At 38.7% G+C, this 23,959-nt stretch overlaps 1 protein-coding gene and 1 long non-coding RNA gene across 4 annotated transcripts in view; both read left to right on the plus strand.

Annotated features, from left to right (window-relative positions):
• Nucleotides 1–17,436, plus strand: part of LOC130102863 (kalirin-like) — a 63,262-nt gene extending 45,826 nt beyond the window's left edge. For 2 of the 3 annotated variants that reach the window (XM_056268962.1, XM_056268964.1), the window contains 10 exons: nucleotides 20–82; nucleotides 3,620–3,647; nucleotides 4,421–4,583; nucleotides 9,014–9,135; nucleotides 9,214–9,345; nucleotides 10,814–10,978; nucleotides 11,828–11,906; nucleotides 12,006–12,206; nucleotides 14,931–15,069; nucleotides 16,423–17,435. In XM_056268962.1, coding sequence (XP_056124937.1) covers nucleotides 20–82; nucleotides 3,620–3,647; nucleotides 4,421–4,583; nucleotides 9,014–9,135; nucleotides 9,214–9,345; nucleotides 10,814–10,978; nucleotides 11,828–11,906; nucleotides 12,006–12,206; nucleotides 14,931–15,069; nucleotides 16,423–16,968 — 1,638 coding nt within the window. In that variant the 3' untranslated portion in view covers nucleotides 16,969–17,435. Of the gene's footprint in view, nucleotides 1–19; nucleotides 83–3,619; nucleotides 3,648–4,420; nucleotides 4,584–9,013; nucleotides 9,136–9,213; nucleotides 9,346–10,813; nucleotides 10,979–11,827; nucleotides 11,907–12,005; nucleotides 12,207–14,930; nucleotides 15,070–16,422 lie in introns of all 3 variants that reach the window. The other variant, XM_056268963.1, reaches the window with a different exon arrangement.
• A 5,625-nt stretch (nucleotides 17,437–23,061) lies between these two features.
• Nucleotides 23,062–23,361, plus strand: LOC130102880 (uncharacterized). Its single transcript, XR_008809297.1, has 2 exons — nucleotides 23,062–23,209; nucleotides 23,294–23,361. It is a non-coding gene; the product is annotated as an uncharacterized LOC130102880 (long non-coding RNA).
• The last annotated feature ends 598 nt before the right edge of the window (nucleotides 23,362–23,959 follow it).

A 23,959-nucleotide genomic window follows, 5' to 3' on the forward strand; every position in this document is an offset into this window, starting at 1 on the left:
CTCTCGACCCGAACCACAGGCGTCCCGCAGCTCAGACGAGTCCGATTGTGAGGATGATCTAGACCCCAAAACTAGTATGGAGGTAGAGACCCTGATCTCAATGCATGCTGCCCAGTAGTTTTATATGTTATTTTTGTATTTATTGGTAGTATTATTGTTTTAATAAACTGAATTGAATAGTAAATAGGTACAGCTTTTGAAGCTCTAAGTTGTTACTTACGTTGTAACCCCTTTTACATTTTATTTGGCCTAAGTTGTTGTTGGTAATTTATTATTTTAACTAATTGTGTGGAGTGACTGGTATAAAGGGCCGTTCACACCACGCATGATAACTATAACGTTAACTAAAGTTTTAACAATCATTCTAATAATTCTTTGAAAATAGTGAAGTCCACACCACAACTATAACGATAACAACACCAATGAATGATATTGCTGAAATCACTTTCAGAACAACTTTTTTTACAGCTTATTAATGATAAAACATTCACATCCAATCCAAATTCAGCCGACTTTAAAAGAGCTTGAGCATTTGAATGGCAGACGACAGAACCACATGAGCTTATGTTAAACAGGACGTTATTGCCAGCTGGTGTGGATGCTAATATAGTTATGGTTATAGTTATCTGTCTTGATGTGAACGGGCCTCAACCCTAGTGAAAAGCAATGTCTCAGAGAGTACAGCTGTCACATGATCTCAGTGAGTGCATGTTTAATTCATCAGTTCTTACTGGAGGAAGTGTGTTCAGTCAGTGGCAAATCTGCACAAATCTGACACAAGTATCATATAGGCCTAGTTTTCTTTTTTTACCTCAGGCTAAAATGATTTGTTGTCACTGTTCTAGAGCAGAAAGACCAGGTGATGCCTCTATCAGAGAGGCTATTGGCTCTTATAACTGAAAGGCGGGACCCTCATTCCGACAGCTGGTGTGTGTTGCCGGTCAAATAAAAGATATATTTGTGTTTGATATTACTCATTAATACATCTTGCTAGAAATCCAAAGTCAGTTGGAGTGCATTGGGTTTTGGGAATCACAAGCAGTGTGATTTTGGTCTGAATTGAGGATTTCACATATAGCACAATGCAGAAATTGTATCAATAGTATGGTAGTGTGCTATTCTGAACACACACAGTAGCAGAATACCAAATAGCATTCATACTGTTAATATTTCTCCCATATACTTATATAGTGTTGGGGGAAACACATTACAAGTAATGCGAGTTGTATAATCAGATTACTTTTTCCAAGTAACAAAAGTAATGCATTACTTTTAAATTTGCAACAAAATATCAGTCACTTTTATAAGTAAGTTACTTTGTTTTCCCATGCCAAGTCAAGTCAGCTTTATTTATATAGCCCTTTTTACAATACAGATTGTTTCAAAGCAGCTTTACAGTGATAACAGGAAAATAATGCAGCAAGGTTTGTTTCTAGAAGAAAATAGCGTCACAGTCCAACTTAAGTAAGTTCAGTGATGGATCATTTTTGTTGTAAAAAAAAGTTATTGATTCATGAATTGACTGACAGCTCTGATGAGAGAAATAAATCGGGAGTAAGTGAAGAGGCGTTGTGTGTAAACATGATGGCTATTGTAGCTCTACACTATATGTGAACATTCATCTTGTTTACTCGTCTCACTTGCATACAAACAGATTCAGTATACCTCAAAATGAATAAAACCAGTAAAAAGCCAACCTGCAATAATTAAACATGTTAAATCACACACACATACTTTATGTATTTAATCTCACTTTATTAATCAATGCCTTTCCTGCTTACCTTTTATGATCCAATTTAGCCATGTTAATAAGCAAAAATTACTTTTGATAAACATCAAATTTGTGTTAATTTATTGTTTTATTGTTTTATTGCTGAGCTAAGGGTGTTAGATTGTGTCCGAAATCGCCCCCTATACCCTTAAATAGAGCACTATTTGAGAGGACAGCCATTTGTAGTGTCTGAAACCATAGTGGACGTTATCGAGTGCACTCATTCAATCCCACAATGAACCGCAATTACGAGTGCACAACTGATGTACGCTCAATGGCTAGAGAATACCCATAATGCACTGTGAGAGTCAAGTACCGAATGAATTTCCCGCGTCTGACCAGAAGATGGCTGAATCATCCATCCATTTTCCAAACCGCTGGTCCAATGTGGGTACAGCGTAATATCATATAGGTATAAATTCCTTTTAATTGATTAACATACATAAACAATGACAATTATCAAGATAAATCTTTTCATTACTACTGGAGCTGCCAGTTTGCTATGTTTGAAATGGTTATTAAACAGCACAAACTAAGCAAAAGCGGCAGCTCTTCCGGCGCACTCAGTGTCCGAATTCACTCACTCGTTTTCATTCACTCCTTCAGTGGACTATATTAGTGGAGTAATGTGCGGAATAGTGAATGAGGGAATAGGGGTCGATTTTCGAACACTGCATTAATTCTTCTGCATTCCAGATAGACAGCACAGCTGAAAGGTTTGTTTGAGCGGCGCCCTCTATTGGACAGGAGTGAATGTGCATTTCCTTCAGCATGAGGTTTATTTATTTCACTTTTGGTGTAAAAGGGCCTTTGTATTTAGCAAAAATATAACTTCTGTTTGTGTTTTGTTATTATAAAACAAACAAGCAAGCCCAGCCCAGGTGAGAAAATGTAGCGCAAAAAAAAACGTAATGCATTACTTTTCATAAAAAGTAATCAAACTCATTACTCGAAAAATGAACTTCCCCCAACACTGTTTATATGGCAGAAATAGTACGAGTAGTATGCAAGGGGGTAATCTATCGACCGGAGGTTGAAGCCGGCCGGGTGCCGCCATGTTGTAGCAGAACTTCACTTGCGTTAGCATTTCCATTGACTCCCATTCATTTTGGCGTCACTTTGACAGCAAATAACTTTACATCTGAGGCGTTTAAAGACTCCATTTGTCCATTATTTATTTCTAAAGAAACACGACAATGTATAAAGGGCTCCATTACCTTCTATGTTACATTATGGCCCCGTAGAAACAGATTTAGTAAAAATAGGCTAACGATTGCGTCATAACCACTCGACTCTCTGTCGCGCTGTACAGAAATTACCGTACAGACAGGAGGAGAAGCTCGCAGGCAATCGGGGGGACGTCCCGTCAAGGGAGAAGCCCATAGATAATGAGTCCATAAAAGCAACGGAATACTTACTCCTGCTCACTCACGATAAAGGACTCTTTGCTCAAGTTCCCCGTCTCTGCAAGATTAACGTTGGCAATTTTCACGCACAGCTACTAGAAGATTCACGTCATCAAGCTTAGTTTGAGTCGGTCTGAGTCTGCGCGTCAGGAACGGAAGTGCTCAGAAATCGCTAAAAGTGGGCTTCAACTGTCTCAACTGAGTTCCAATGAGATCGCTCTGTCCATTTCTTTTACTGTCTATGGTAGTATGCCATTTCAAATCCAGCCAGTGTCTGTGTGTCTCATGCGATGACACTGCCCTCTGCTGGCTTGTGCTGAAGTGACACAACATAAAGCTTTCCTTCTGTATTTGTGTTTAGAAAATATCAGTGCTTTTATATGACCCTCTGAAATGCTACATCTATGTATGCGTCTGTAACACTCATCTGTCTGTTTTGCAGTTGTTGAACCCTAATTTCATCCAAGAGGGTGAGTTTATGAATGTACAGATGCTGTGATGATTGTCTGTATTTTTCACTAGTAGGGGAGACGCCCCCATTAGACACAATGTGTCTAATTTACTTTAAAATTGTAACACATTTAGATATGTAGATAATTATGTGCAGGACAATGAGCAATGCTTGAGACAATGTGTTAAGGGGAATGAATAAGCATTCGCCCATTCAGTTTTCATAGCACAAAATGTAGCCTATAAATTACTTCTGGTGTGTGTGTGTGTTATTTGTATACAGGCATATGAATTTATACATATTTAATACACCAAATTTTAATTGAAGATGTGTCATAAAAGCAACACTGTGACTTAAAATGTAATAATTTCACCCAATTAGCTTATACGTTTTAATGCATAGCGAAGATCAATCAATCAAAAAAACTTTATTTAAAGCATTTTAAAACAACCGAAGTGGACCAAAGTGCTGTACAGAAAAATAAATAAAAGGCCTAAAATACATACTTTATACAGAGCATATAATACAAATAAAACAAATCAAGAGACATAAGATATCTGAAATGTACATCTAACTGGGAATATTAAACAATAACCCCATAAATATGTCGCCAGCTGTAGCTTGTTTTATTCAGAATTTGAATTAGCCATGTGAAATTCTATATTATTATTATTATGTGAATTAAAAGAAATATAAAGTCCAAGTGAATGTGTGGTATGCTATTCAGTTTAGTGTGTTAATAAAGAACTAGTGCTGTGTGATTTGACATCATGTCTTGGCTCTGTAACGCAGTGTCTCCAGAGTTCCTGACGCCTCTAGCGGACGTGTCGTGTGCTCTGGGGGAGACGGTGGTTCTGGGTTGTAAAGTGTGCGCTCGACCCAAGCCCACGATCACCCTGAAAGGACCCGATCAGAGTCTGCTGGTCAACAATAACCGATTCACTATCAACATCAGGTACAAATCCACCGTCAATCACAACACAGAGTGTGAGCACATGTTGAGCTGAAACTCTTGGGAAAGGTAAAGAGGCCGGGTGTTTTCCATTTCCTTTGAGTCTGTAATGCGTCTGTTTGTTACCGAGGCCGAAGTGCACAGTTACAAAACTCATAGTTTCCCACAAAAGGGATTTAAAACTGTTTTGTCTGTTTGGGACTTAAAATCGACATTGTCATGATCGGACTCAGGCTTAGACTGATGTGGTAAAACAGAGAACAATATCTGTTTGTGTTTACAATTGCTTTAGAGGACTTGGAAGCTGAAGCTTGCGATTTTGATAAAGGGTGTAACTTTCCAGACAAATGCTTAATGTGTTTGGCCAATCACAGCGCACTGGGTCAGCTGGCCAATCAGAGCACTCTGAGCATTTCGGAAGGAGGGGCTTTGTAGAAACAAGAACTCAGTCAGAGCGTTTCAGACAGACTGGGAAAAGAGGTGCTGCAATAATGTACTGTGTGTGGAAAAGTAATGTGTTTTTTTAACATTAAAGCATGTTAACCTATTCTAAATACACCAAATAAACAAAATAATTCACTTTTAAAATTGCATCCTCTGACCCCGTTAAACCACTTGTTCTCCTGGTACAATGTGGATTATTGAAATTCCAACGCTATCTCACAACCAATTTGTACGATTTGTCTAAACCCACGTGATTGGTCGGTTTAGGGGCGGGGTCAGGGGTAGGTCATTCGTACGAATTTGGTAACTCGTAAAATATGTACGAATTTGCACAAAAAAAACGTACGAGCGAGGTCGTATGAATTCGTACGAATCAGCCACCTCGTAAAATTTGTACGAATGCCCGTGAGATCGGGTTGGAAGTTCTATGACCCCGTTAAACCACTTGTTCTCCTGGTACAATGTGGATTATTGAAATTCCAACGCTATCTCACGACCAATTCGTACGAATTCGTACGACCTCGCTCGTACGAATTTGTACGATTTGTCTAAACCCACGTGATGGGGCGGTTTAGGGCGGGGTCAGGGGTAGGTCATTCGTACGAATTCATACGAATTTGGTAACTCGTAAAATATGTACGAATTTGCAAAAAAAAACGTACGAGCGAGGTCGTATGAATTCGTACGAATTAGCCACCTCGTAAAATTTGTACGAATGCCCGTGAGATCGGGTTGGAAATTCTATGACCCCGTTAAACCACTTGTTCTCCTGGTACAATGTGGATTATTGAAATTCCAACGGTATCTCACGACCAATTCGTACGAATTCGTACGACCTCGCTCGTACGAATTTGTACGATTTGTCTAAACCCACGTGATGGGGCGGTTTAGGGCGGGGTCAGGGGTAGGTCATTCGTACGAATTCATACGAATTTGGTAACTCGTAAAATATGTACGAATTTGCAAAAAAAAACGTACGAGCGAGGTCGTATGAATTCGTACGAATTAGCCACCTCGTAAAATTTGTACGAATGCCTGTGAGATCGGGTTGGAAATTCTATGACCCCGTTAAACCACTTGTTCTCCTGGTACAATGTGGATTATTGAAATTCCAACGGTATCTCACGACCAATTCGTACGAATTCGTACGACCTCGCTCGTACGAATTTGTACGATTTGTCTAAACCCACGTGATGGGGCGGTTTAGGGCGGGGTCAGGGGTAGGTCATTCGTACGAATTCATACGAATTTGGTAACTCGTAAAAAATGTACGAATTTGCAACAAAAAAAACGTACGAGTGAGGTCGAATGAATTTGTACGAATTAGCCACCTCGTAAAATTTGTACGAATGCCCGTGAGATCGGGTTGGAAATTCTATATTGAAACATCTTTATTTGAGTGCAAGACTCTGATTGGTTTCAGGAAATTGTTCAGGATTAAAGGAATGTTTTATATAAAGTACAATGTCAGATCATGTAATCTGAGTTCGTTCTGTGGGAAAACTGTACCCATGTGACCTCACGAGTCTCACTGTTATGTAACTGTCCGATGATTCCTCAGGTTTTTTTCTTCTTCTTCTCCACTGACCCACTTATCAGTCCCTCCAGTTTTTCGCGATTCTGCGATCGCTGAATACAACGCAAAATCAACAAAATGTCGCATTTTTTTGCGATCGTGCATAATTCCAATTTAACCGCAAAATAATCACAAAAATTCAAAAAAATACCTCACAAAACATTAAATTATAATCACCCAATTGAAATATATCTAGTTAAAGTTTCAATGTATTTTTACGTGGGTACAGATGTTGCGCACGCGTGATGTCTGTGAGCGGTCTGTCAAACATGGCGAAAGAAAATGCGTCTCTCCTGCCCTCTCACATCAGCGCCCAGGTTTTCATTGGGCAGTACGGCAAACTTATTAACGCGTTTAACATGATTGAATGACATAACAAAAAGTATGATATGCTCGATGGTACTAAAAAGAATTATTAAAAGCGCAGTATATCGTGAAAGAGAACTCATTTCAGCCAGTCGAGTGACAGTCTGTCTCTGACTGCAAGTGTGTGTGTGTGTGTGACTGACTGACTGACTGCTTGTCACCGCCTGTCGGCCTAGTTAGAATATTGAATTCTCTTTATAGCGCTTGAACAAATACACATAGCTACAATTACTTAAAAATATTCATCTTGGCAAGTATTTACGTAAAACAATCAGTAATAACTGATTGGGACGTTTGTCATTACTGTAGTAGGTCTTAAAGTGACAGTAACCTAATTTACTTGCTGTTGTCAGTGTTGTTAATGTTAATCAAGCAACAACAATAGGCTACAGCACAATTTAAAAAAAAGAATTTGATTAGACCAAATAAACAAGCTTTATGCATTTTTTTTGTGATTTGTGTCATGTATGACTATTGTCCATCTGACATAATACTATTATGGTAAATGTGATGTCCTAATAATAAAATATAAAAAGCGCAAATTTTTTCACAAATTTCTGGAAATTACCACCACAAAATCAGTCATTTTGATCGCAAAAATCACACAAAAAAATCGTGAAATCCTGGAGGGAATGACTTATCCTGTTAACTGTCACCCCCCTTTTTTTTGCATAGACATAAAAATCACTATCCAAACTTAAATGGTTGTAATTCAGGAATGCTTTGGAATATAGACCTATGGCTGGTCTTGTTTTAAAGAAGACATTTTCCAGATTATTGTAGAAGTCTAGAATTATAAAAAAAGGAAACCGAAAAAAAGTTATATAAGTTTGAGTTTATGAAATTGTGTAATGTAAAAATATAATTATTAATATTTTATATAAAATATATATATTACAAAATATATTTTACTCTAAAACTGCAAGAAAATTAAAGACAAAAATCTGAACAAGTTGTATTCCAAATTGTAGGTTGATATCTCAAAAAACGAGCTTTCAGTAAGATTTTATTTGGGCGCAGTACCAAACTTTTTCACTAGGTGAACACCAGACTCCATTACTGTCCATATAAGGGCGCCTCCATTTTCATATGTTTTGAGTGATCTGAACCATGTATTTCCATAATTTTCATACAATTTATGAAGTAGACATCCTATTCAGAAGTAGTATGAGTGGTTTGGCAGTATTTGATTTGAATTCAACCTCTAATAAATGCATAAAGACTACGTTATAGCGTTATAGCTCGCAGCCAATCACAAATCGAGAATCCATACATTTTTCTTTCTATTTAAAACATTTTCAGACATTTTTTTCTCATAAAATGGAATTGGTGTTATCTTTTGAACTCATGGCATGAAAACAAACTGAGGTTCCTACCAATCTTTCATGATTTTTCGTGATTATTGTTATTTCAAAATAAAGGCCTATAAATACTCCTAATGAATATGAAATATTCTTGTTGCAAATTGATAAATTACTGCTCCTCTGTAATTTATTTTAGATAACAGCCACCAATTATAAAAACTAGAGATTTTAAGCTTTCAAATGATATATAGTTTGGCAATATTACTTTAGGTTTTTACTAAGATATTATTGTTTTAAACATGCAATGGCAAATGGGCCCGCTGGCGGGCCCATGAAGGTTAAGAGGATGAGCACTATACAACCAAAATGCATATTTGTGATTTTCTTTTTCCCTACTCCCCACCCACTGCTAAAGATCTGTTTATTATTACATCACATCTTTAACTCTCTATGGTGAACATAAAACAGTTCAAACACATCTCTAAATCTGATACTCAAGTTTGTTATATGACTTACTGTATGACTTTTGACCTATTTCCTGTTATATTTGCAGAATGTTGATTTTTATATTTTGCAATAGCAGTTTTTTTTTTTTGGTTTTGCACTGAATAAGCTATTTTATATTACAGATGCTTGTCACATGTAAATCGATTTGTAAATATAACTGGCTTAATTGTGCTATTTTTTTGTTTATCTGAAAATAATTTTCTCCCTCTGTGTGTGCTGTGTCTGATCCACGTTAGGGATACGGGTGATATAGTGTTGAAGATCTGTAATCTAATGCCGCAGGACACTGGCATCTACACGTGTGTGGCCGTGAATGATCATGGCACAGCTTCCTCGTCTGCATCTATTAAAGTACAAGGTGAGAAGGCGCAAAGAGAAATAAAGATGTGTGTTGTGGATCTCGGTCATCTGTAATCGCAGTTGTTCTGTGGTCCAGGTATCCCAGCAGCCCCTGCTCGACCTGTGGCTCAGGAGGCCAGCAGCACGGCGGTGATCGTCCACTGGCTTCCTCCAGTCAGCTCGGGGAACTCCACCATCTCCAGCTACACTGTGGAGTACAGGCAGGAAGGTAAACCATTACACGCTGTCAAATACACAGCGACACTGAGAGAACTGCCTGAGATTTCTGTTGTAATGAGAGACACGTAATGGGGTCATGTTGCTCTTTGGAAATAAAAGACTTTGATGTACAATGGAGAAATAAATCACATTCACATCCCTCGCCAATCCACCAACAACACTGGTTGAAACTAAACAGCTGTGTGCTGTCACAACTGTTAGCACGTTAATGATTGCCCACATTTACATATCATCACAATATCTGTGTTCAGATATTTAAAGGTGCAGTAAGCCATTTCTGAGAATCACTGTTGATATTGGAAATCACCCCTACACGCCCCTCCCTTCATTGCTCCGCCCCCAAAATTCACGAATACACAATGCACGAGTGGATGTCTCTTTATCATATAGCTGAAGTGAAGCAAAATAATGCTTCATGAAAAAATAAAGCGAAGATGACAAACAAATGGCAAGGAAGAGCACAAACATGAATATGCAGTACACAAGAGTACATACTAGCTAGTAACACACCAGCTGAAGACAAACCGTTACATCCAAAACTGTCCTGTTACTATAGCTAACAACAACAGCGTATCTTGGTTCTATGAAACATCACGTATAGTGAGCTCTTGACCTTCTTTTCCCAGTGATATTCCTCTGATCTTTTCTCTTTTGTGATGTCTTTCAGCCATTTCTCTTTCTACAGTCTTTCTTCAAATCTCCCTATTGCGCTCTCTCTCTCTCTCTCTCTCTCTCTCTCTCTCTCTCTCTCTCTCTCTCTCTCTCTCTCTCTCTCTCTCTCTCTCTCTCTCTCTCTCTCTCTCTCTCTCTCTCTCTCTCTCTCTCTCTCTCTCTCTCTCTCTCCCTCTCCTCCCCTATCATGAGTGTATCGCCCCCTACTGTTGATTGGCTATAAGTGTGTTGTGGTTCCCGGTCTGATCCACTTTCAACAGTATTTCTCAGAAATCACTTACTGCACCTTTAACCTGCCCTGTTGAACAATAGTGTGAATCATTTGCGAAAAGTTACCAGTTATTATTATTATTAATGTTGAAAATAGCTAATTAAGATTGTGTGTAAATCGTGATAAAAAAAAAATTATTAGAAAGTTTAAAAGAGCAGAATTTCTGAGATAGAAACCTTTTCTAACAATGTAAAGTCTTTACTGTCATGTTTGCTCAGTTTAATGCATCCTCGCTAAATAAAAGTTTTAAAGTTTTAAATTCTGACGCCTAACTTTTGAACAGTAGCTTACATAAAATAATTCTTAAAGGTACAGTACTATTTTTTTTTAGTGCAAGGAACTTTGACAGGAATAAATAAATTTCTACAGAAGTATATAATATAGCATCTTTAGCCAGGTCCATGCATACTTTTTTGTCTGCAAAGTTAATCTTATGACATGGATGTGCGTCATGTCCATGTTTTAATCATCCAGCTTTGGGTTCACAAATGTGTGTGTCTGATCTTGTGTGCAGACTCTCTGGTGTGGCAGAAGTCGGTGGTCTCCACTGCAGATGTGTGTGTGAAGATTGAGAATCTGATTCCTGGTGGGCACTATCAGTTCAGAGTCAGTGCCAGTAACCCCTGGGGCATCAGCCCACCCAGTGAACCCTCAAACATGGTGACTTTACCCAGCACAGGTGAGGACAATCAAATCAAATAGAAGTGCTTCACCAAAGTCAACTACCTTCCTTTCTCATACGCATTCACACAGATCTGTAGTGATTTATGGATGCATAAATCATGACAATTTCTCATTTTCGGGTGAACAATACACTCTTACATACAGTATTTTAACATTTGATGCTTCAGTAGTTTTAATATCAGTCACTTTAATACTTTTAGAAATATTAATTATTTTTTTAATAGTATTTTTAATACTATTTAATTGCTACTTTAACTTTACTTACTAAAGTATGATGGATACTTAATACAACTCGATACATTCGATACACAAAAAGATACATTTACTTGAGTAGTAACACTACATAAGATATTAAGACTTGCTTTCAATACAGATTCTAAAATATACAGTATCTAAAATTGAAAAAAATCCATTAATACATATCCAGTATCTAAATTAAGTTGTTAATTTACATTTAAAAAAATATGAGAATCTGGCAGTTTAGTAAGACAAAATATACCGGAACTTATATTCAAGAAGTAATATATGAAACATTTTAATATTTTAGGGATTGTTGCTTCTCACAAAAATGCTCATTAAGAATATGATTTTTTGTAGTGCAGTTGATATCAGTAGAGTTTGATAATCACAAACATACTGTAAACAACGCACACAAGTATTGGGTAAAATTATGGCTTTAAATAATTTGCACTATTTTAACTATTTTTATCTTTACCTTTCAGTTTAGAATGAAATGCATAAATATTTCTCATATTTAAATGTGATATGATGCCTGTATTGTTTTGGTAAGCAGTACTGGGTTTTAGAACAGAACTGAGTTTTTCTCTTTCTCTCTTTCATCAAGCCTCAACATATGACGGCACTGGAATCCAGTGGAAAGATAACTTTGAATCTGCGTTCACAGAATTATGTGAAATTGGACGGTAAATATATAAATTTTACCTTCGTTAAAAAGCAGTCTAGCATCATTCATCCTGTCAGTAACAAACTCTGGCATGTTTTTCATATCTTCTCTGTTTCAGGGGTCGTTTCTCAGTGGTGAGGAAGTGTCTCAGCAAGGCCAGTAAGAAGGAGGTTGCTGTGAAATGTGTCAATAAGAAGATGCAGAAGAAAGAGCAGGTTGCCCATGAGGCCGATATCCTGCGTCATGTCCAGCATCCCCAGCTGGTGGCGCTGATTGACACCTATGAGTCGCCCACGGCCTACATGCTGGTTCTTGAGCTGTGAGTAAATCCATTTGGAAAGCACTTCCATTGACACAACAGTTATGGGCCTAGACTAGACCAATCCCTTATGTCTAGACAGCAATTAGGCCAATCCTGATGAACAGCAGAGTGGCCAATGGTAGTAGGACGTTAGCCAATCTTATCAAATACATGTAGAAGTATTGATGGTACAAACAGCTTGTTTAGTTCTAATGTTCTAATAAAATGATGGCGTACAGTAAATTATGACTGTTTTAGTAAAAAAAAAAAAACTTGACAAGCATGATGACAGTTTAACTTCAAGTAAAAATATGCTACAGAAGTGTAGAGAGCTTATCTTAAAGATGATCAATATCTTTAAAGCGAGATCTTCAACCCTGCTCCTGGGGACCCAGTGTCCAGCAAGGTTTATTTCCAGCCTGCTTCAGCACACCTGCCTGTGTATTTTCAGCTGATCCCGCAGAGCTTGATTAGCTGCTTCAGGTGTGTTTGGTTAGAACTAAAGTCTGCAGGACAGTGGGACACTATCCACCTTTTTCCTGGTTAGCGAATTTACCCATGATTCATAGCGGGTTTGAACCGGAAGCCGGTTGTCCTTTTCCGGTTCGAAGCTTTATGAAGATTAAGCACCGCTCGCTCAGAGTCAGAACGCCGCAGTGATGTGCTGGTTAGAAAATATGTGAAATAAGTAGAGCTCCCCCTGCCCGTGCACGACTGAAGTTGGGTTGGAAGTTATGTATACTATATGGGAGAGAATGCTAAACCATAATGGGCGTTTTCGTAATGACTATTCTGCATCACAACGCACGCATAAAGCTTGCCACAAAAAAACGGCAAAAGTAATGATTATGCATGAAACATTTGAATTGTTTATTAATAAACTAGTGTTTTCTGTAAGTGTCGACTGCAAAGATAAATTTGATGATGCTGACTCGCCATGTTCGCAGTAGAGAACGCGCCTATAGAGAGAAATGCACACTTCATACGAATTAACCTATACATAAGCAGAGAGCAGCCCATTTTTGCTCGTTTTTAATTATTTTGTTTAAAAGTACATATTTCAAGCTTTCTGTAGATATACTTCTCATGTATGTGAGGCAAGTAACTTATAGCCTATGCTGAGTTCCGTTGATTAATAAGACGCGCTCCAGTTCACGCGGCCGCGGCTCCGTGTCCTGTATATATATTTGCTTCTTATTTATTAGTATTCCAGGCAAGTGTTGATAAAACATTGATTAAAATGAAGATACAATTTATACTAAACGAAATTCACTTTAAAGAAAGGCTTTCTACAAAACAAAACTTAATAAGTGGTCAAAATCATGTCTGTCTGAGCCATTCCAAATGTTTTCCGATATATTGGGCATTATGATCATATCTGACTCATCCCATGCGGTTCCCTTTTCATATAATCAACATAGATGAAATAAAAAAAATAAAAAAAATTATATTGTGAAACTTAAATATAAAACGTATGTTTAGTTTTTTTTAAACTTATATTTAAGCATCACTGCTCCGCTTTGCTCATGTGCTCTGGTGTGTAGCTTATAGCCTATACATGCATGTGTGCGTGATGTGATGGAGGGGTGCGATTTTCGAATAATATTGAATAATACCCAGCGATCTTCGATTATTATTTTTGCTTGAAATGCCCATCCCTACTGTTCACGTATTAGGCGTTTGTCAACAAAATGGTGCGGAGAGACATACACCTTTTTCGTTGGATGCTTCAGTTTTAGCGTAGCTAACCAAAAACGTCTACTCTCTAGCATTGAATACGAACCGGACATGCATTCTCTCCTTTTTATCTTATGCTCAAAGCACCCAGTTTCTAAAAAGTTTTTTTTATCTTCTTTGAATTGTTAAAACAACCAACAACAGCACGTAGAACCTGAACTCATTCTCTCACTGCTAATACAGTAACTTACGAACCGGAAGTAGGCAACCGGAATCGTCGTCATGGTGGCGCGCATTGTTTAGAGCAGAATAAGGTGGATGGGGCACTATTTGTGGGCACAGCCATTGTAGTGGTGTCCAAAACCATAGTGGACGCTATCGAGTGCCCTCATTCAATCCCATAATGCAGCGCAATAACGAGTGCACAACTGATGTACACTCAACAGCTAGAGAATACCCATAATGCACTGCGAGAGTCAAGCGCCATCATCCATCCATTTTCCAAACCGCCGGTCCAATGTGGGTACAGCGTAATATCATATAGGTATAAATTCCTTTTAATTGATTTTTAAATTGTTTACTTAAGGTTTATACATGGTTTCCATGACAGAGTTTAATATAAACATTTTCTTTTCTACTAGAGCAATTTTAAATGATTATTAAACATCAAGCTCAAAGCATGCAAAAGCGGCAGCTCCTCCGGCGCTCTCGGTGTCCGAATTCACTCACTCGTTTTCATTCACTCCTTCAGTGGACTATATTAGTGGACCAACGTAGGGAATAGTGGATGAGGGTAATAGGGGGTGATTTTGAACACAGCCTGGTCCTCAGGAGTAGGGTTGAAGACCTCTGCTTTAAAGGGATAGTTCACACATTAACAAACATTGTGTCACATTTTCACACTCATGCCATTCCAAAACTGTATGACTTGTGTAACACAAAGACTATAAAAGAATAAGAGTGTTGCAGGCATGAGTCCTAAAACCCAGATACAAGTTTTTCAGAATTGGCATAAAAAAAAAAAAAGAAAGACATGCATTGATGTGATCAAATTTATGTGTTCAGTGTTGAAGATGGACGTCTGCTGGACTATCTAGTGGCTCACGATGAGCTGATGGAGGAGAAGGTGGCGTTCTTCATTAAAGACACACTGGAAGCTCTGCAGCACCTGCACACATGCAGAGTAGCTCACCTGGACCTCAAGGTGAAACATTATACCACCACATCAGCATATTTAGAGCTTATTTAGGAAAAAGTAGAAGTTTAGCAGACACGTATCCAAAGCAGCACCTTAGCAACCGCACAGCAACACTCTAACCGTGCAGCAGCGAGCGTGCTAAAAACCTAAATAAAACCAAACACTGCATATACCAAGACTGAGCACTTATATTACTATGAATGGGAGAAACTGCAATGCAAAAAAAAAAGATGGATCTAATACAGAAAGTCCTGAATACTAAATAAAAGAGTCAATCGGGAAAGCACCTGAGACTGCACATTGGCGGGACCGACCTGAAAGATACACTTCTTAATGTTATTTGAGCATAAGAAACAACATTTAAGAGATGCTCATGTCAGATGTTTTTGAGTTTTCAGTATTACCACATTTAAGTTAATTGGAGTTGGTCTTGCGTAACCAAAGTAGCTTCCAACATGGCGGTCAAGTGAACTGACTTTCTTTGCGAGGGACTTTGATAAGTCATCTTCATTTATATAGCGCTTTTAACAATGGATTGTTTCAAAGCAGCTTTACAGAGATAAACATATAATTATAATAAAACCTTGGTAAGCCAAATACCAACATCCTTGCAATCATCCACATAACGCTAACATTTAGGCTCAATCCCAATTCACCCCTTGGCCCTACCCCTCCGTTTTGCGCGTTCACGTCAAGGGGTAGGGTGTCCCGATTCTTGTTTAGATCAAGGGGTAGGGCTAAGGGGTGGGGCTATATAGCCCTCGAAACGGAGATTTTTCAGAGGCACACTCCAAACGGAGGGCTACGAGAAAGTTCGCAGAATACATCGCGAATCACCGGCGAGATGGCTTCACAAACAGTTAAACATTTAAATTTAGCGCCAAATGACACCACCGTGCACTTTATTTACTCTTATAATAATGATATAGTCATTTAAATTAAGAAATTGTACAATAAATTACCTTTCCGAAACAGAAAAGACATACATTCGAGGAAGGAACGTTATAAGCATCATGTTTCCTCAAAGTTAAGAGCAGCTGCGCTGATTGTCAGTCGTTGTCATGGAGAAATCCTGTAAAAACTCCGTAACGGCAGAGCCATCGCCGACGACTGATGACGTATCGGGTTCATGAAGGGTTGTTCCATTTCGTATGGGAATATTTCAACCCTTTGGCCCTTGTAACTCTGTTTTAAGGGCCAAGGGGTACACTCGAAAACAAGGGGTAGGGCCAAAGGGTGAATTGGGATTGAGCCTTAGAGTTTTGTACAAGCAAGCACCAAGTATGTAGGTATGTGACCACTAAAACAGAGTTCAAAAACCTAGTGCAGAGTCTTGAAAGTCTCTTTCTTGTTCCTCAGCCTGAAAATCTGTTGGTGGACCTCCACGTGCCGGTGCCATGCGTGAAGCTCTCGGATCTGGGCGACGCGGTGCAGGTTTCGGGTCACCGCTACGTGCATATCCTCTTGGGGAACCCTGAGTTTGCCGCCCCAGAGCTCGTCCAGGGCACCCCGGTGTCCCTGTCTACAGATGTGTGGAGTGTAGGGGTGCTGGCCTACGTCCTGCTCAGCGGAGTCTCCCCGTTCCTGGACGAGAGTCTGGAGGAGACCTGCGTCAACATCTGCAGGCTGGACTTCTGCTTCCCCGAGGAGTACTTCTGCGGCGTCAGCCAGGCCGCCAAAGACTTCATCGTGTCCACGCTCAACCAGGACCCCAGAAAGAGGCCGAGCTCTGCCTCGTGCCTGCAGCACCCGTGGGTCAGCGCTCATAGTGGAGATTACTCCAAAACACCACTGGACACCGTCAGACTCGCTGCGTTTATCGACAGACGCAAACAGCTACATGGAGTCAGACCTGTGACAAACGTTAAAGGACTGGTCAGCAGCAGTATGGGACACACCTTATGAGACGATGGGCTGAAGTAGAGTTCAACATCAAAAATCAATTACATTATATCATATCATTTGGAATGTGCACTTACTGTACAGTGTTTCCTGTAGAGATAACCGGCCTGCTCTGATGACTTGTGACCCGGGGAGGTCAACACTTTTGAGACCATTAGTGATTAATAGATTGAGAAACTGCAAGGACACTGGAATGGTGGGAATCGCAGAGTTAGGAGTAGTGACATCATTGAATGTCATTTGTGTGGGAGTGGCTTAGGGTGATTTGTTTTAGAACTTTGAGAGTATTAAACAGACCAGTAGTTGGGTATTGTTTTATGTTAAGTTGTATTGAGAGGAAACCGCACGCAATTTGGTAAAGGCTGCGATTGTTTTATGTGCAGCTTGTCAGTGAAGCACGGCTGATCGGTAGTAAATGCTGCTCTGTCTGAACACCAGAGGGCGTCTCAGACACACACACCACATATCCCTATGAACACCAGAGGGCGTCTCAGGCCCCGTCCACACTACTGCGTTTTCGTTTAAAAACGGAGACCTTTTGCTACGTTTGCACCTCCCGTCCACACTAAAACGGCAAAAACGGAGACCCAAAACGGAGAAGTTTAGAAACGCTGCCGATCCGTTTTTCGTTTTGAATCTCCGGAGGGCGTTTTAGTGTAGACGGGTCAAAACGGAGGACTTTAGAAACGATGACGTAGTAGAGGCTCACGCTCAGCTCTATGATTGGGTGTCATCAGTCATGGGGTATATCTTTGCTAGCAGCTGTTGTACAAGTAAATTCTGCATTTTACAACGCTATAACTGCCTACATGCGCCGGAGTCAAGCTATTATTCGAGCGATCTGTGACAATTCCCGTGTGCAGCGGCGGCGGCGTTGACCGTACATAGAGCGTCGGTTTGGGGTTAACCCAGAGCATGGTGGGATAATTTTATCAATGAAGTTGTGTTTACACCGGCACGCGAATGCTCAGTGTTGGTGAATGGTCACGTGATCCGCGTTTTCAGTCGTTTTAATGTGGACGGAGATCAATTCTAATACGCAGCTAAAACGCTGGTGTGGACGGAGATCGTATTCGTTTTAATTATCCGTTTCTAAACTAAAACGCAGTAGTGTGGATGGGGCCTCAGACACACACACACACACCACATATCCCTCTGAACACCAGAGGGCATCTCGCGCAGACACGCCAAATATGCCCCGCCGCAGAACAGAAGCAGATAACACACGTCATTCCAGGAAAAACTTATGGGCATCATACTATCGCTGTAGCTGAATAAACAAGATTGAAATGCTTTGATTGATTTATTAAATGTTGTCTTTTGTTGGACAAGAGGTTCATAAAAGCTTCTCATGTTTGTAAAGATGTTTGACGTGTGTTGCTTTTTCAAATGCACATTATAAGCGACTCAAACTCACAGTGCTTTCAGATGGAACAGCATTTGCTACTGATCACAGAGCCGTGCTTCACTGACAAGCTGCACATAAAAAATAATCACAGCCTTTGCGATCTCATAATCGCAATAATCCAAATCGGTTAAGAGCGATTTCCATGTTAATTGCAATTAATCGTGTGCCCCTAGTTTACAGGAAAAGTTCAACCAAAAATGAGAATTCTGTCATCATTTACTTGTGTCGTTCCAGACCTGCGAGATGTAATAAAACAAAAAAAGGATGTTTTGACGAATGTTTCTGCTAAGTAAATGAAAAAAACCTCATTTGTGTACACATGTTCGAAAATGGCACATCAGGTTTGACCTCTATGAGCCTGTTCACGTGTTTTTACTGATCGGATAGCTATCTGATTTGTTCAAACGGTTCCTTTTACACTTGGCCACATAAATGTGTCTTCACAAAACGAATATAAACCCGATCTTCAATTCCCGCTCTAGATACAAGTTTAACAGAGTTCACGTCAACATATGAACTGCATTTTATTTATCAGCTGATTTCAAGATTAAAGACTGCAATAGGATGTACAAAATGCACAAATATGTAATGCTATTGATAAAAAAAAATCTTCCAGCAAGCAATATAGTTCTTCAGAAGCTGAATATTTGGCAAGCAACAGACTTAGTGGCACAGTAATACTGATGTTATGTGGTCACAGGTGTATGTTTGTAGAGTCATTTACAATGGCTTCAAACTCGGCTCAACCAATCATAATCAAGGACCGGAACTATCTGTTTTATGAATATGACTTAAGAGCTTCATTTGGAAGATTTTAGGCGAAGAACGGTCTTCAATTGTATGATACTTTTAGCACTTGGAGCTCAATAAGTATCAGTATACTTCTCAAATTCAAATACTGGTTTGGAGCGACATGAGAGTAAATAAACGATGACAGAATGTGATAGAATGCGTGAAGAGTGAAGAGAAATGTAGTTGTCCATCATCTTGCAGCAGATATATTTTTCATGGATTCAAAGAATGTAGAATATTTGACGGGTTATTGTACAAATACATGCATGTAGAAATAACAGAACATCCACCAGTTTAAATGTAATATATTCAGTTTTCATAGTATGGGGTCATGAGTGTCATCATTGATGTCATTTAGCATAATGAGGATGATTTTGAATGTCTTAAAATAGAAAGAAAATATGAATTGAACAAATTCATATTCAAAAAGTATTGTCATTTGAGTTATTAAACCTCAGCATTTCAGCACTTATTTACACTGCCGTTCAAGATTTGGGGTTGATGAGATTTTTTATTGTTATTGAAAGAAGTCTCTTTTGCTCACCAAGGTTGCATTTCTTTGTACTATTGTGAAATATTAATACAGTTCAAAATTAACTATTTTTAAAATATATTTTAAAATGTAATACAGTCCTTTGATGCAAAGATGAGTTTTCAGCATTATCAATCCAGTGTCGCATAACTCTGATTTAGTGCTCAATAAACATTTTTTATTATTATCAATGTAGATTTTTTTGACAGGATTCTTTGATGAATGGGAAGTTTAAAAAAGAACAGCTTTTATTTGAAATAGAATTGTTTCTTGCTGATTTTTTTTTTAAAGTCTTACTGACCCCAAACTTTTGAACAGTACTGTATTTATTTATTTTTACAAAATACCCACACATAATCGAAGAAGAAACCACCAGAAGCCTTTTACTCCCATTTATTTAATGTATTATTCTTAAACACATTAATGCATTATAGGAATGTCCAACTATTTTTCATGTGTTATACGTTTATGTTTGACTACATAATTGTTCTGTGTGCAGTCAGATTTGTAATATGTCAAACTGTCACAGCAGTCACATATCAGCTTTGACAGCCAGAAGCACATAGGCGTAAACACTTTCAGTTGATAAAGTGACGATATCAGCGAATGCACTCTAAATACACATATTCGCCATCAATAAGGAAGCCTAATAGAGGGGTTCAGTGAGGGCCAGTGAATTATCACACAGCGGTATCTCAGTATAGAGACTTTACAGCATGACAACCTGTGAATACTGCATTGGGACAATCGCTAAATCTCATGTTTAACCTCATCAGCTCCTGCTGTTTAAAGCTTCTGTATTAATAATCTCTGTAATATCATCATCATCAGGGTTGGGCCATGTTTCATTTCAGCACATCAGAAACAAACAACGTGAAAATAATCGGAATGTATTTTGATTTCACCCAAACGAGTTCCTTTGGAAAGCATCTCAGGAGATCTCTAAAGAATAAAGCCAGATCTGCTCATTGCATCTCTATTTCATGCATATACCCCTGCAAAAGGATTGTATAGAAGCCTGTGTGTAAAATCTGCGGAAATATTGTTTTAATGGATTCATAGGGGCTGTTTGTTTGTTACTGAATGTTTAATAAACCGTGCTTTGTTTTTAGAAAAAAAAAACGTTTTCTTGTTTTGGTTTGGTTTACTTTTTTTGAGGTTCATCTGGAGGTGGTTTTATAAACATTAGCGTGCAGTCTTAATATTATTTTGGTGTACTAATTATTATTTTAATATATTGTAATGTTAATATTACATCTGCACAATATGAAAGTACAAGTAGTTTATTTCCAATTACATACCGTGCATAACTCAATTCAATTATACAAGAATTAATTACAGGCATTTGTAACACGAAGGCCTGGTTTCACAGATTAAGCCAGGATTAGGCCTTCGTTCAATTAGGACATTTAAGTAGTTTATAAACGTGCCTTAGAAAAAATGATAAGCATTAGTGGTGTGCATCTTGCGACAAAATAATAACACTGACATATTTTAAGATCTGTGAGTGCAAGTTGCTTTCAGTTTAAACCGCTCAAACATGCATTTTAGTCTGGGATTAGTCTTAAACCTCATCTGTGAAACCAGGGGTATGTGAAAATGCACTGTGTGTTCTGACATATTGTGTAATCGGACCAGTTGAGATCGGACCTTCGGCCCCCACATGCATCAATGAGCCTTGGGCGCCCATGACCCTGACGCTGGTCCACCGGTTGTCCTTCCTTGCACCACTTTTGGTAGGTATAACCACTGCATACTGAGAACACCTGGGGTGTATTCCAGAAAGCAAGGTTAACTTACCGTCAGATAAACCTTGAACTCTTGGTTGGTTAACCCCAAACTTGCTTACTCTGGTTATGTCAGTTCCAAAACACCTATGTTGAGTTAGTTTAATCAACCTCCTATTGGTAACCCAGAGTTAATGCGCGCGCACGACGAGTACATAAAGACATTTTCAATGGATCGCCGATTTCAGGAGTCACCATGGAAACCAAGGGAGAAAAAAAGCGAGCTACATACGATACTTCGGTGAAACTGAGTTGGAGGTTTTAATGCTTGCTTATGAAGACTATAGCCTAAGCCCATTATAAAAAAAATTATAAATAAAAAAGCAATACTGCTGCATCAGCAAAAGAAAGTTGGCTTGGCAAATAATAATGGACAGAGTAAATGCTTGAGTTTAGAAAATTATAAATTGGGTATTTTCCCTTTGTGAGTCACAATGAAAGGGGAAAATAGCCTACCCCATTTATAATTTGTGACGCAAAAATTCTTTGGGGCATGTAGTAAAAATAGACAAGTATTTACTTGTTGGCCTCCATACATTTCTTAATATTACAGTAGTAATGCACATAATTGGCTAGTTATATGTTGGCTTCTAGTTTTATCAGGTGTTATCCTTCTGGAGCCAGAAGAAGTGTGAGCCAAGTCAAAATGAAACACAAAAACATTCTCCAGCAAGGTAATATTTTCTAAACTTACTAAACTTGTTACTGACATTTAATACTAATTTAGTATTAAATGTAATTTAGTTTTCTATGTAGCCAATAGAAAGAAGGGAGCTGAGGAGCTGGCACTGTCCCTTAATAAAGGGCGACCTGTGGTCGATGGGATTCCAGGGGGCAGTTCGTCAGACTCAGCTACCAAGACAAGTGGCTTAGTAAAATGTAGGTGTACCATATTAATACTTATGATTTATTGATGTTTACACTGTTTTTGTCAGTGTTTTAATAAATAAAATCATCAACACTGTCACCATTTTAAAAAGGCATTTTGAATTACTTTTACAGTCATTGATTCACTTGTGCAGTGTGCATGCTGCTTTGACTGCATATGCTGTATACTGTAATCTTATTACTAGTACTTAGATGCTCCTAATGTCCTTCTTTATTAGTTGTATTTGCTTAAGAATATACATTGAGAATTGAATATGCATGATTATCATGGTTTAATTATCTTGCAGTTGCTGATGGCCACATTGTATTATTGGATCCTCCTGCAACACCACACTCTCTCACTGTTGTAAGTGATTATTGTCTTTAGTTTTCTGTTTGCTAGACCAAGCATCCTTCCTTATTTTCACTGTAGGATGATGATGAAGAGACCACTTCTGCTGTGACAGAAACAGAAAATGTGGGGCCGCCCATAGAGGTATGATGCATAGAATGCATTCCCCCTTTTTTACACATGAGAATAAATAAATTGTCATTGTCATTTTACAGAATATGGCAGGAGATTTTAATACAGATGAGGGTCCATCTACCTCCACACAGAATCTTAGCAGTGTAAGAAATGTTCTGCAGTTCTCCTTCCTCATTTAAATATTTGGTTTGTATTACAGACTTTTTCAGTCTTTCTATTTGCCTGCCAAAAAGCTGTATAAGGTCCACCTTTAAAAGCAAATCAGAAAAAGTGACATGGAGATGGACCTTATACAGCTTCAAATGGAGGAGAAAAGGCTTAACCTAAAAAAGGCCAGACTTGAAATTGAATTGCTGGAGCACCAGCTTAAGGTGGGAAACAGCATGTGAACATTAATCTGTCATTTGTTGTTGAATGAAATCTAAAGCAATAAATACAAATGTCTTTTGTTACAGGAAATAAAGAAACAATGAACAACACTTGACTGTTAACTGGTTTTAATTAAAGTGATTTTGGCAAATCATGTCTTGTACCACCCTGCCATCTCTTTGGTCTACTGGGTTCACTGGGGGTTCCTCTTGGCCACGTATTACCTAGTTAGTGGGGACCAGTGATGAGGGTGATTTAATGGTTTAAACACCCAAACATTTAGCATCCCAAAAATCTATTGTCACCTGCACATTGATGCTATGCATTGACTTCCTATATACATAGTCTCCTTAATTGATGGAAGGAGCTTTCATGTGAATGTGGGTTCCATCAATGCACCCAATCACATTTGGGAACCCTGAAATTGAAAGTTATATAATTAGAAACATTTAAAATTATTGTGACTGTATAAAGTAGGGTTAGATTAAGTAGTGCTATATGTAACTAAAATGGTCAGGGGACGCCATGCTCTGTCACCTCTCTGAAACAAACTAACCCTGGAACATAACCTGCTCCGGAGCAGGTTAAGTTCAGAGAGTGAGTTGCTATGACTACTAACATACCCTGAAAGTTACCTCCGTTTTTGGAACCGAAAGTTGAGGTTATCCGCTTACTTACTCTTAAACATACCCGGGTATGTCACATAACCTGCTTTCTGGAATACACCCCTGACAAGTCCTGCTGGTTTGGAG

Source organism: Rhinichthys klamathensis, unplaced genomic scaffold (genome assembly GCF_029890125.1).
Source record: "Rhinichthys klamathensis goyatoka isolate OS25496 unplaced genomic scaffold, OSU_Roscu_1.1 h1tg000279l_1, whole genome shotgun sequence".
Taxonomy (NCBI): Eukaryota; Metazoa; Chordata; class Actinopteri; order Cypriniformes; family Leuciscidae; genus Rhinichthys; species Rhinichthys klamathensis.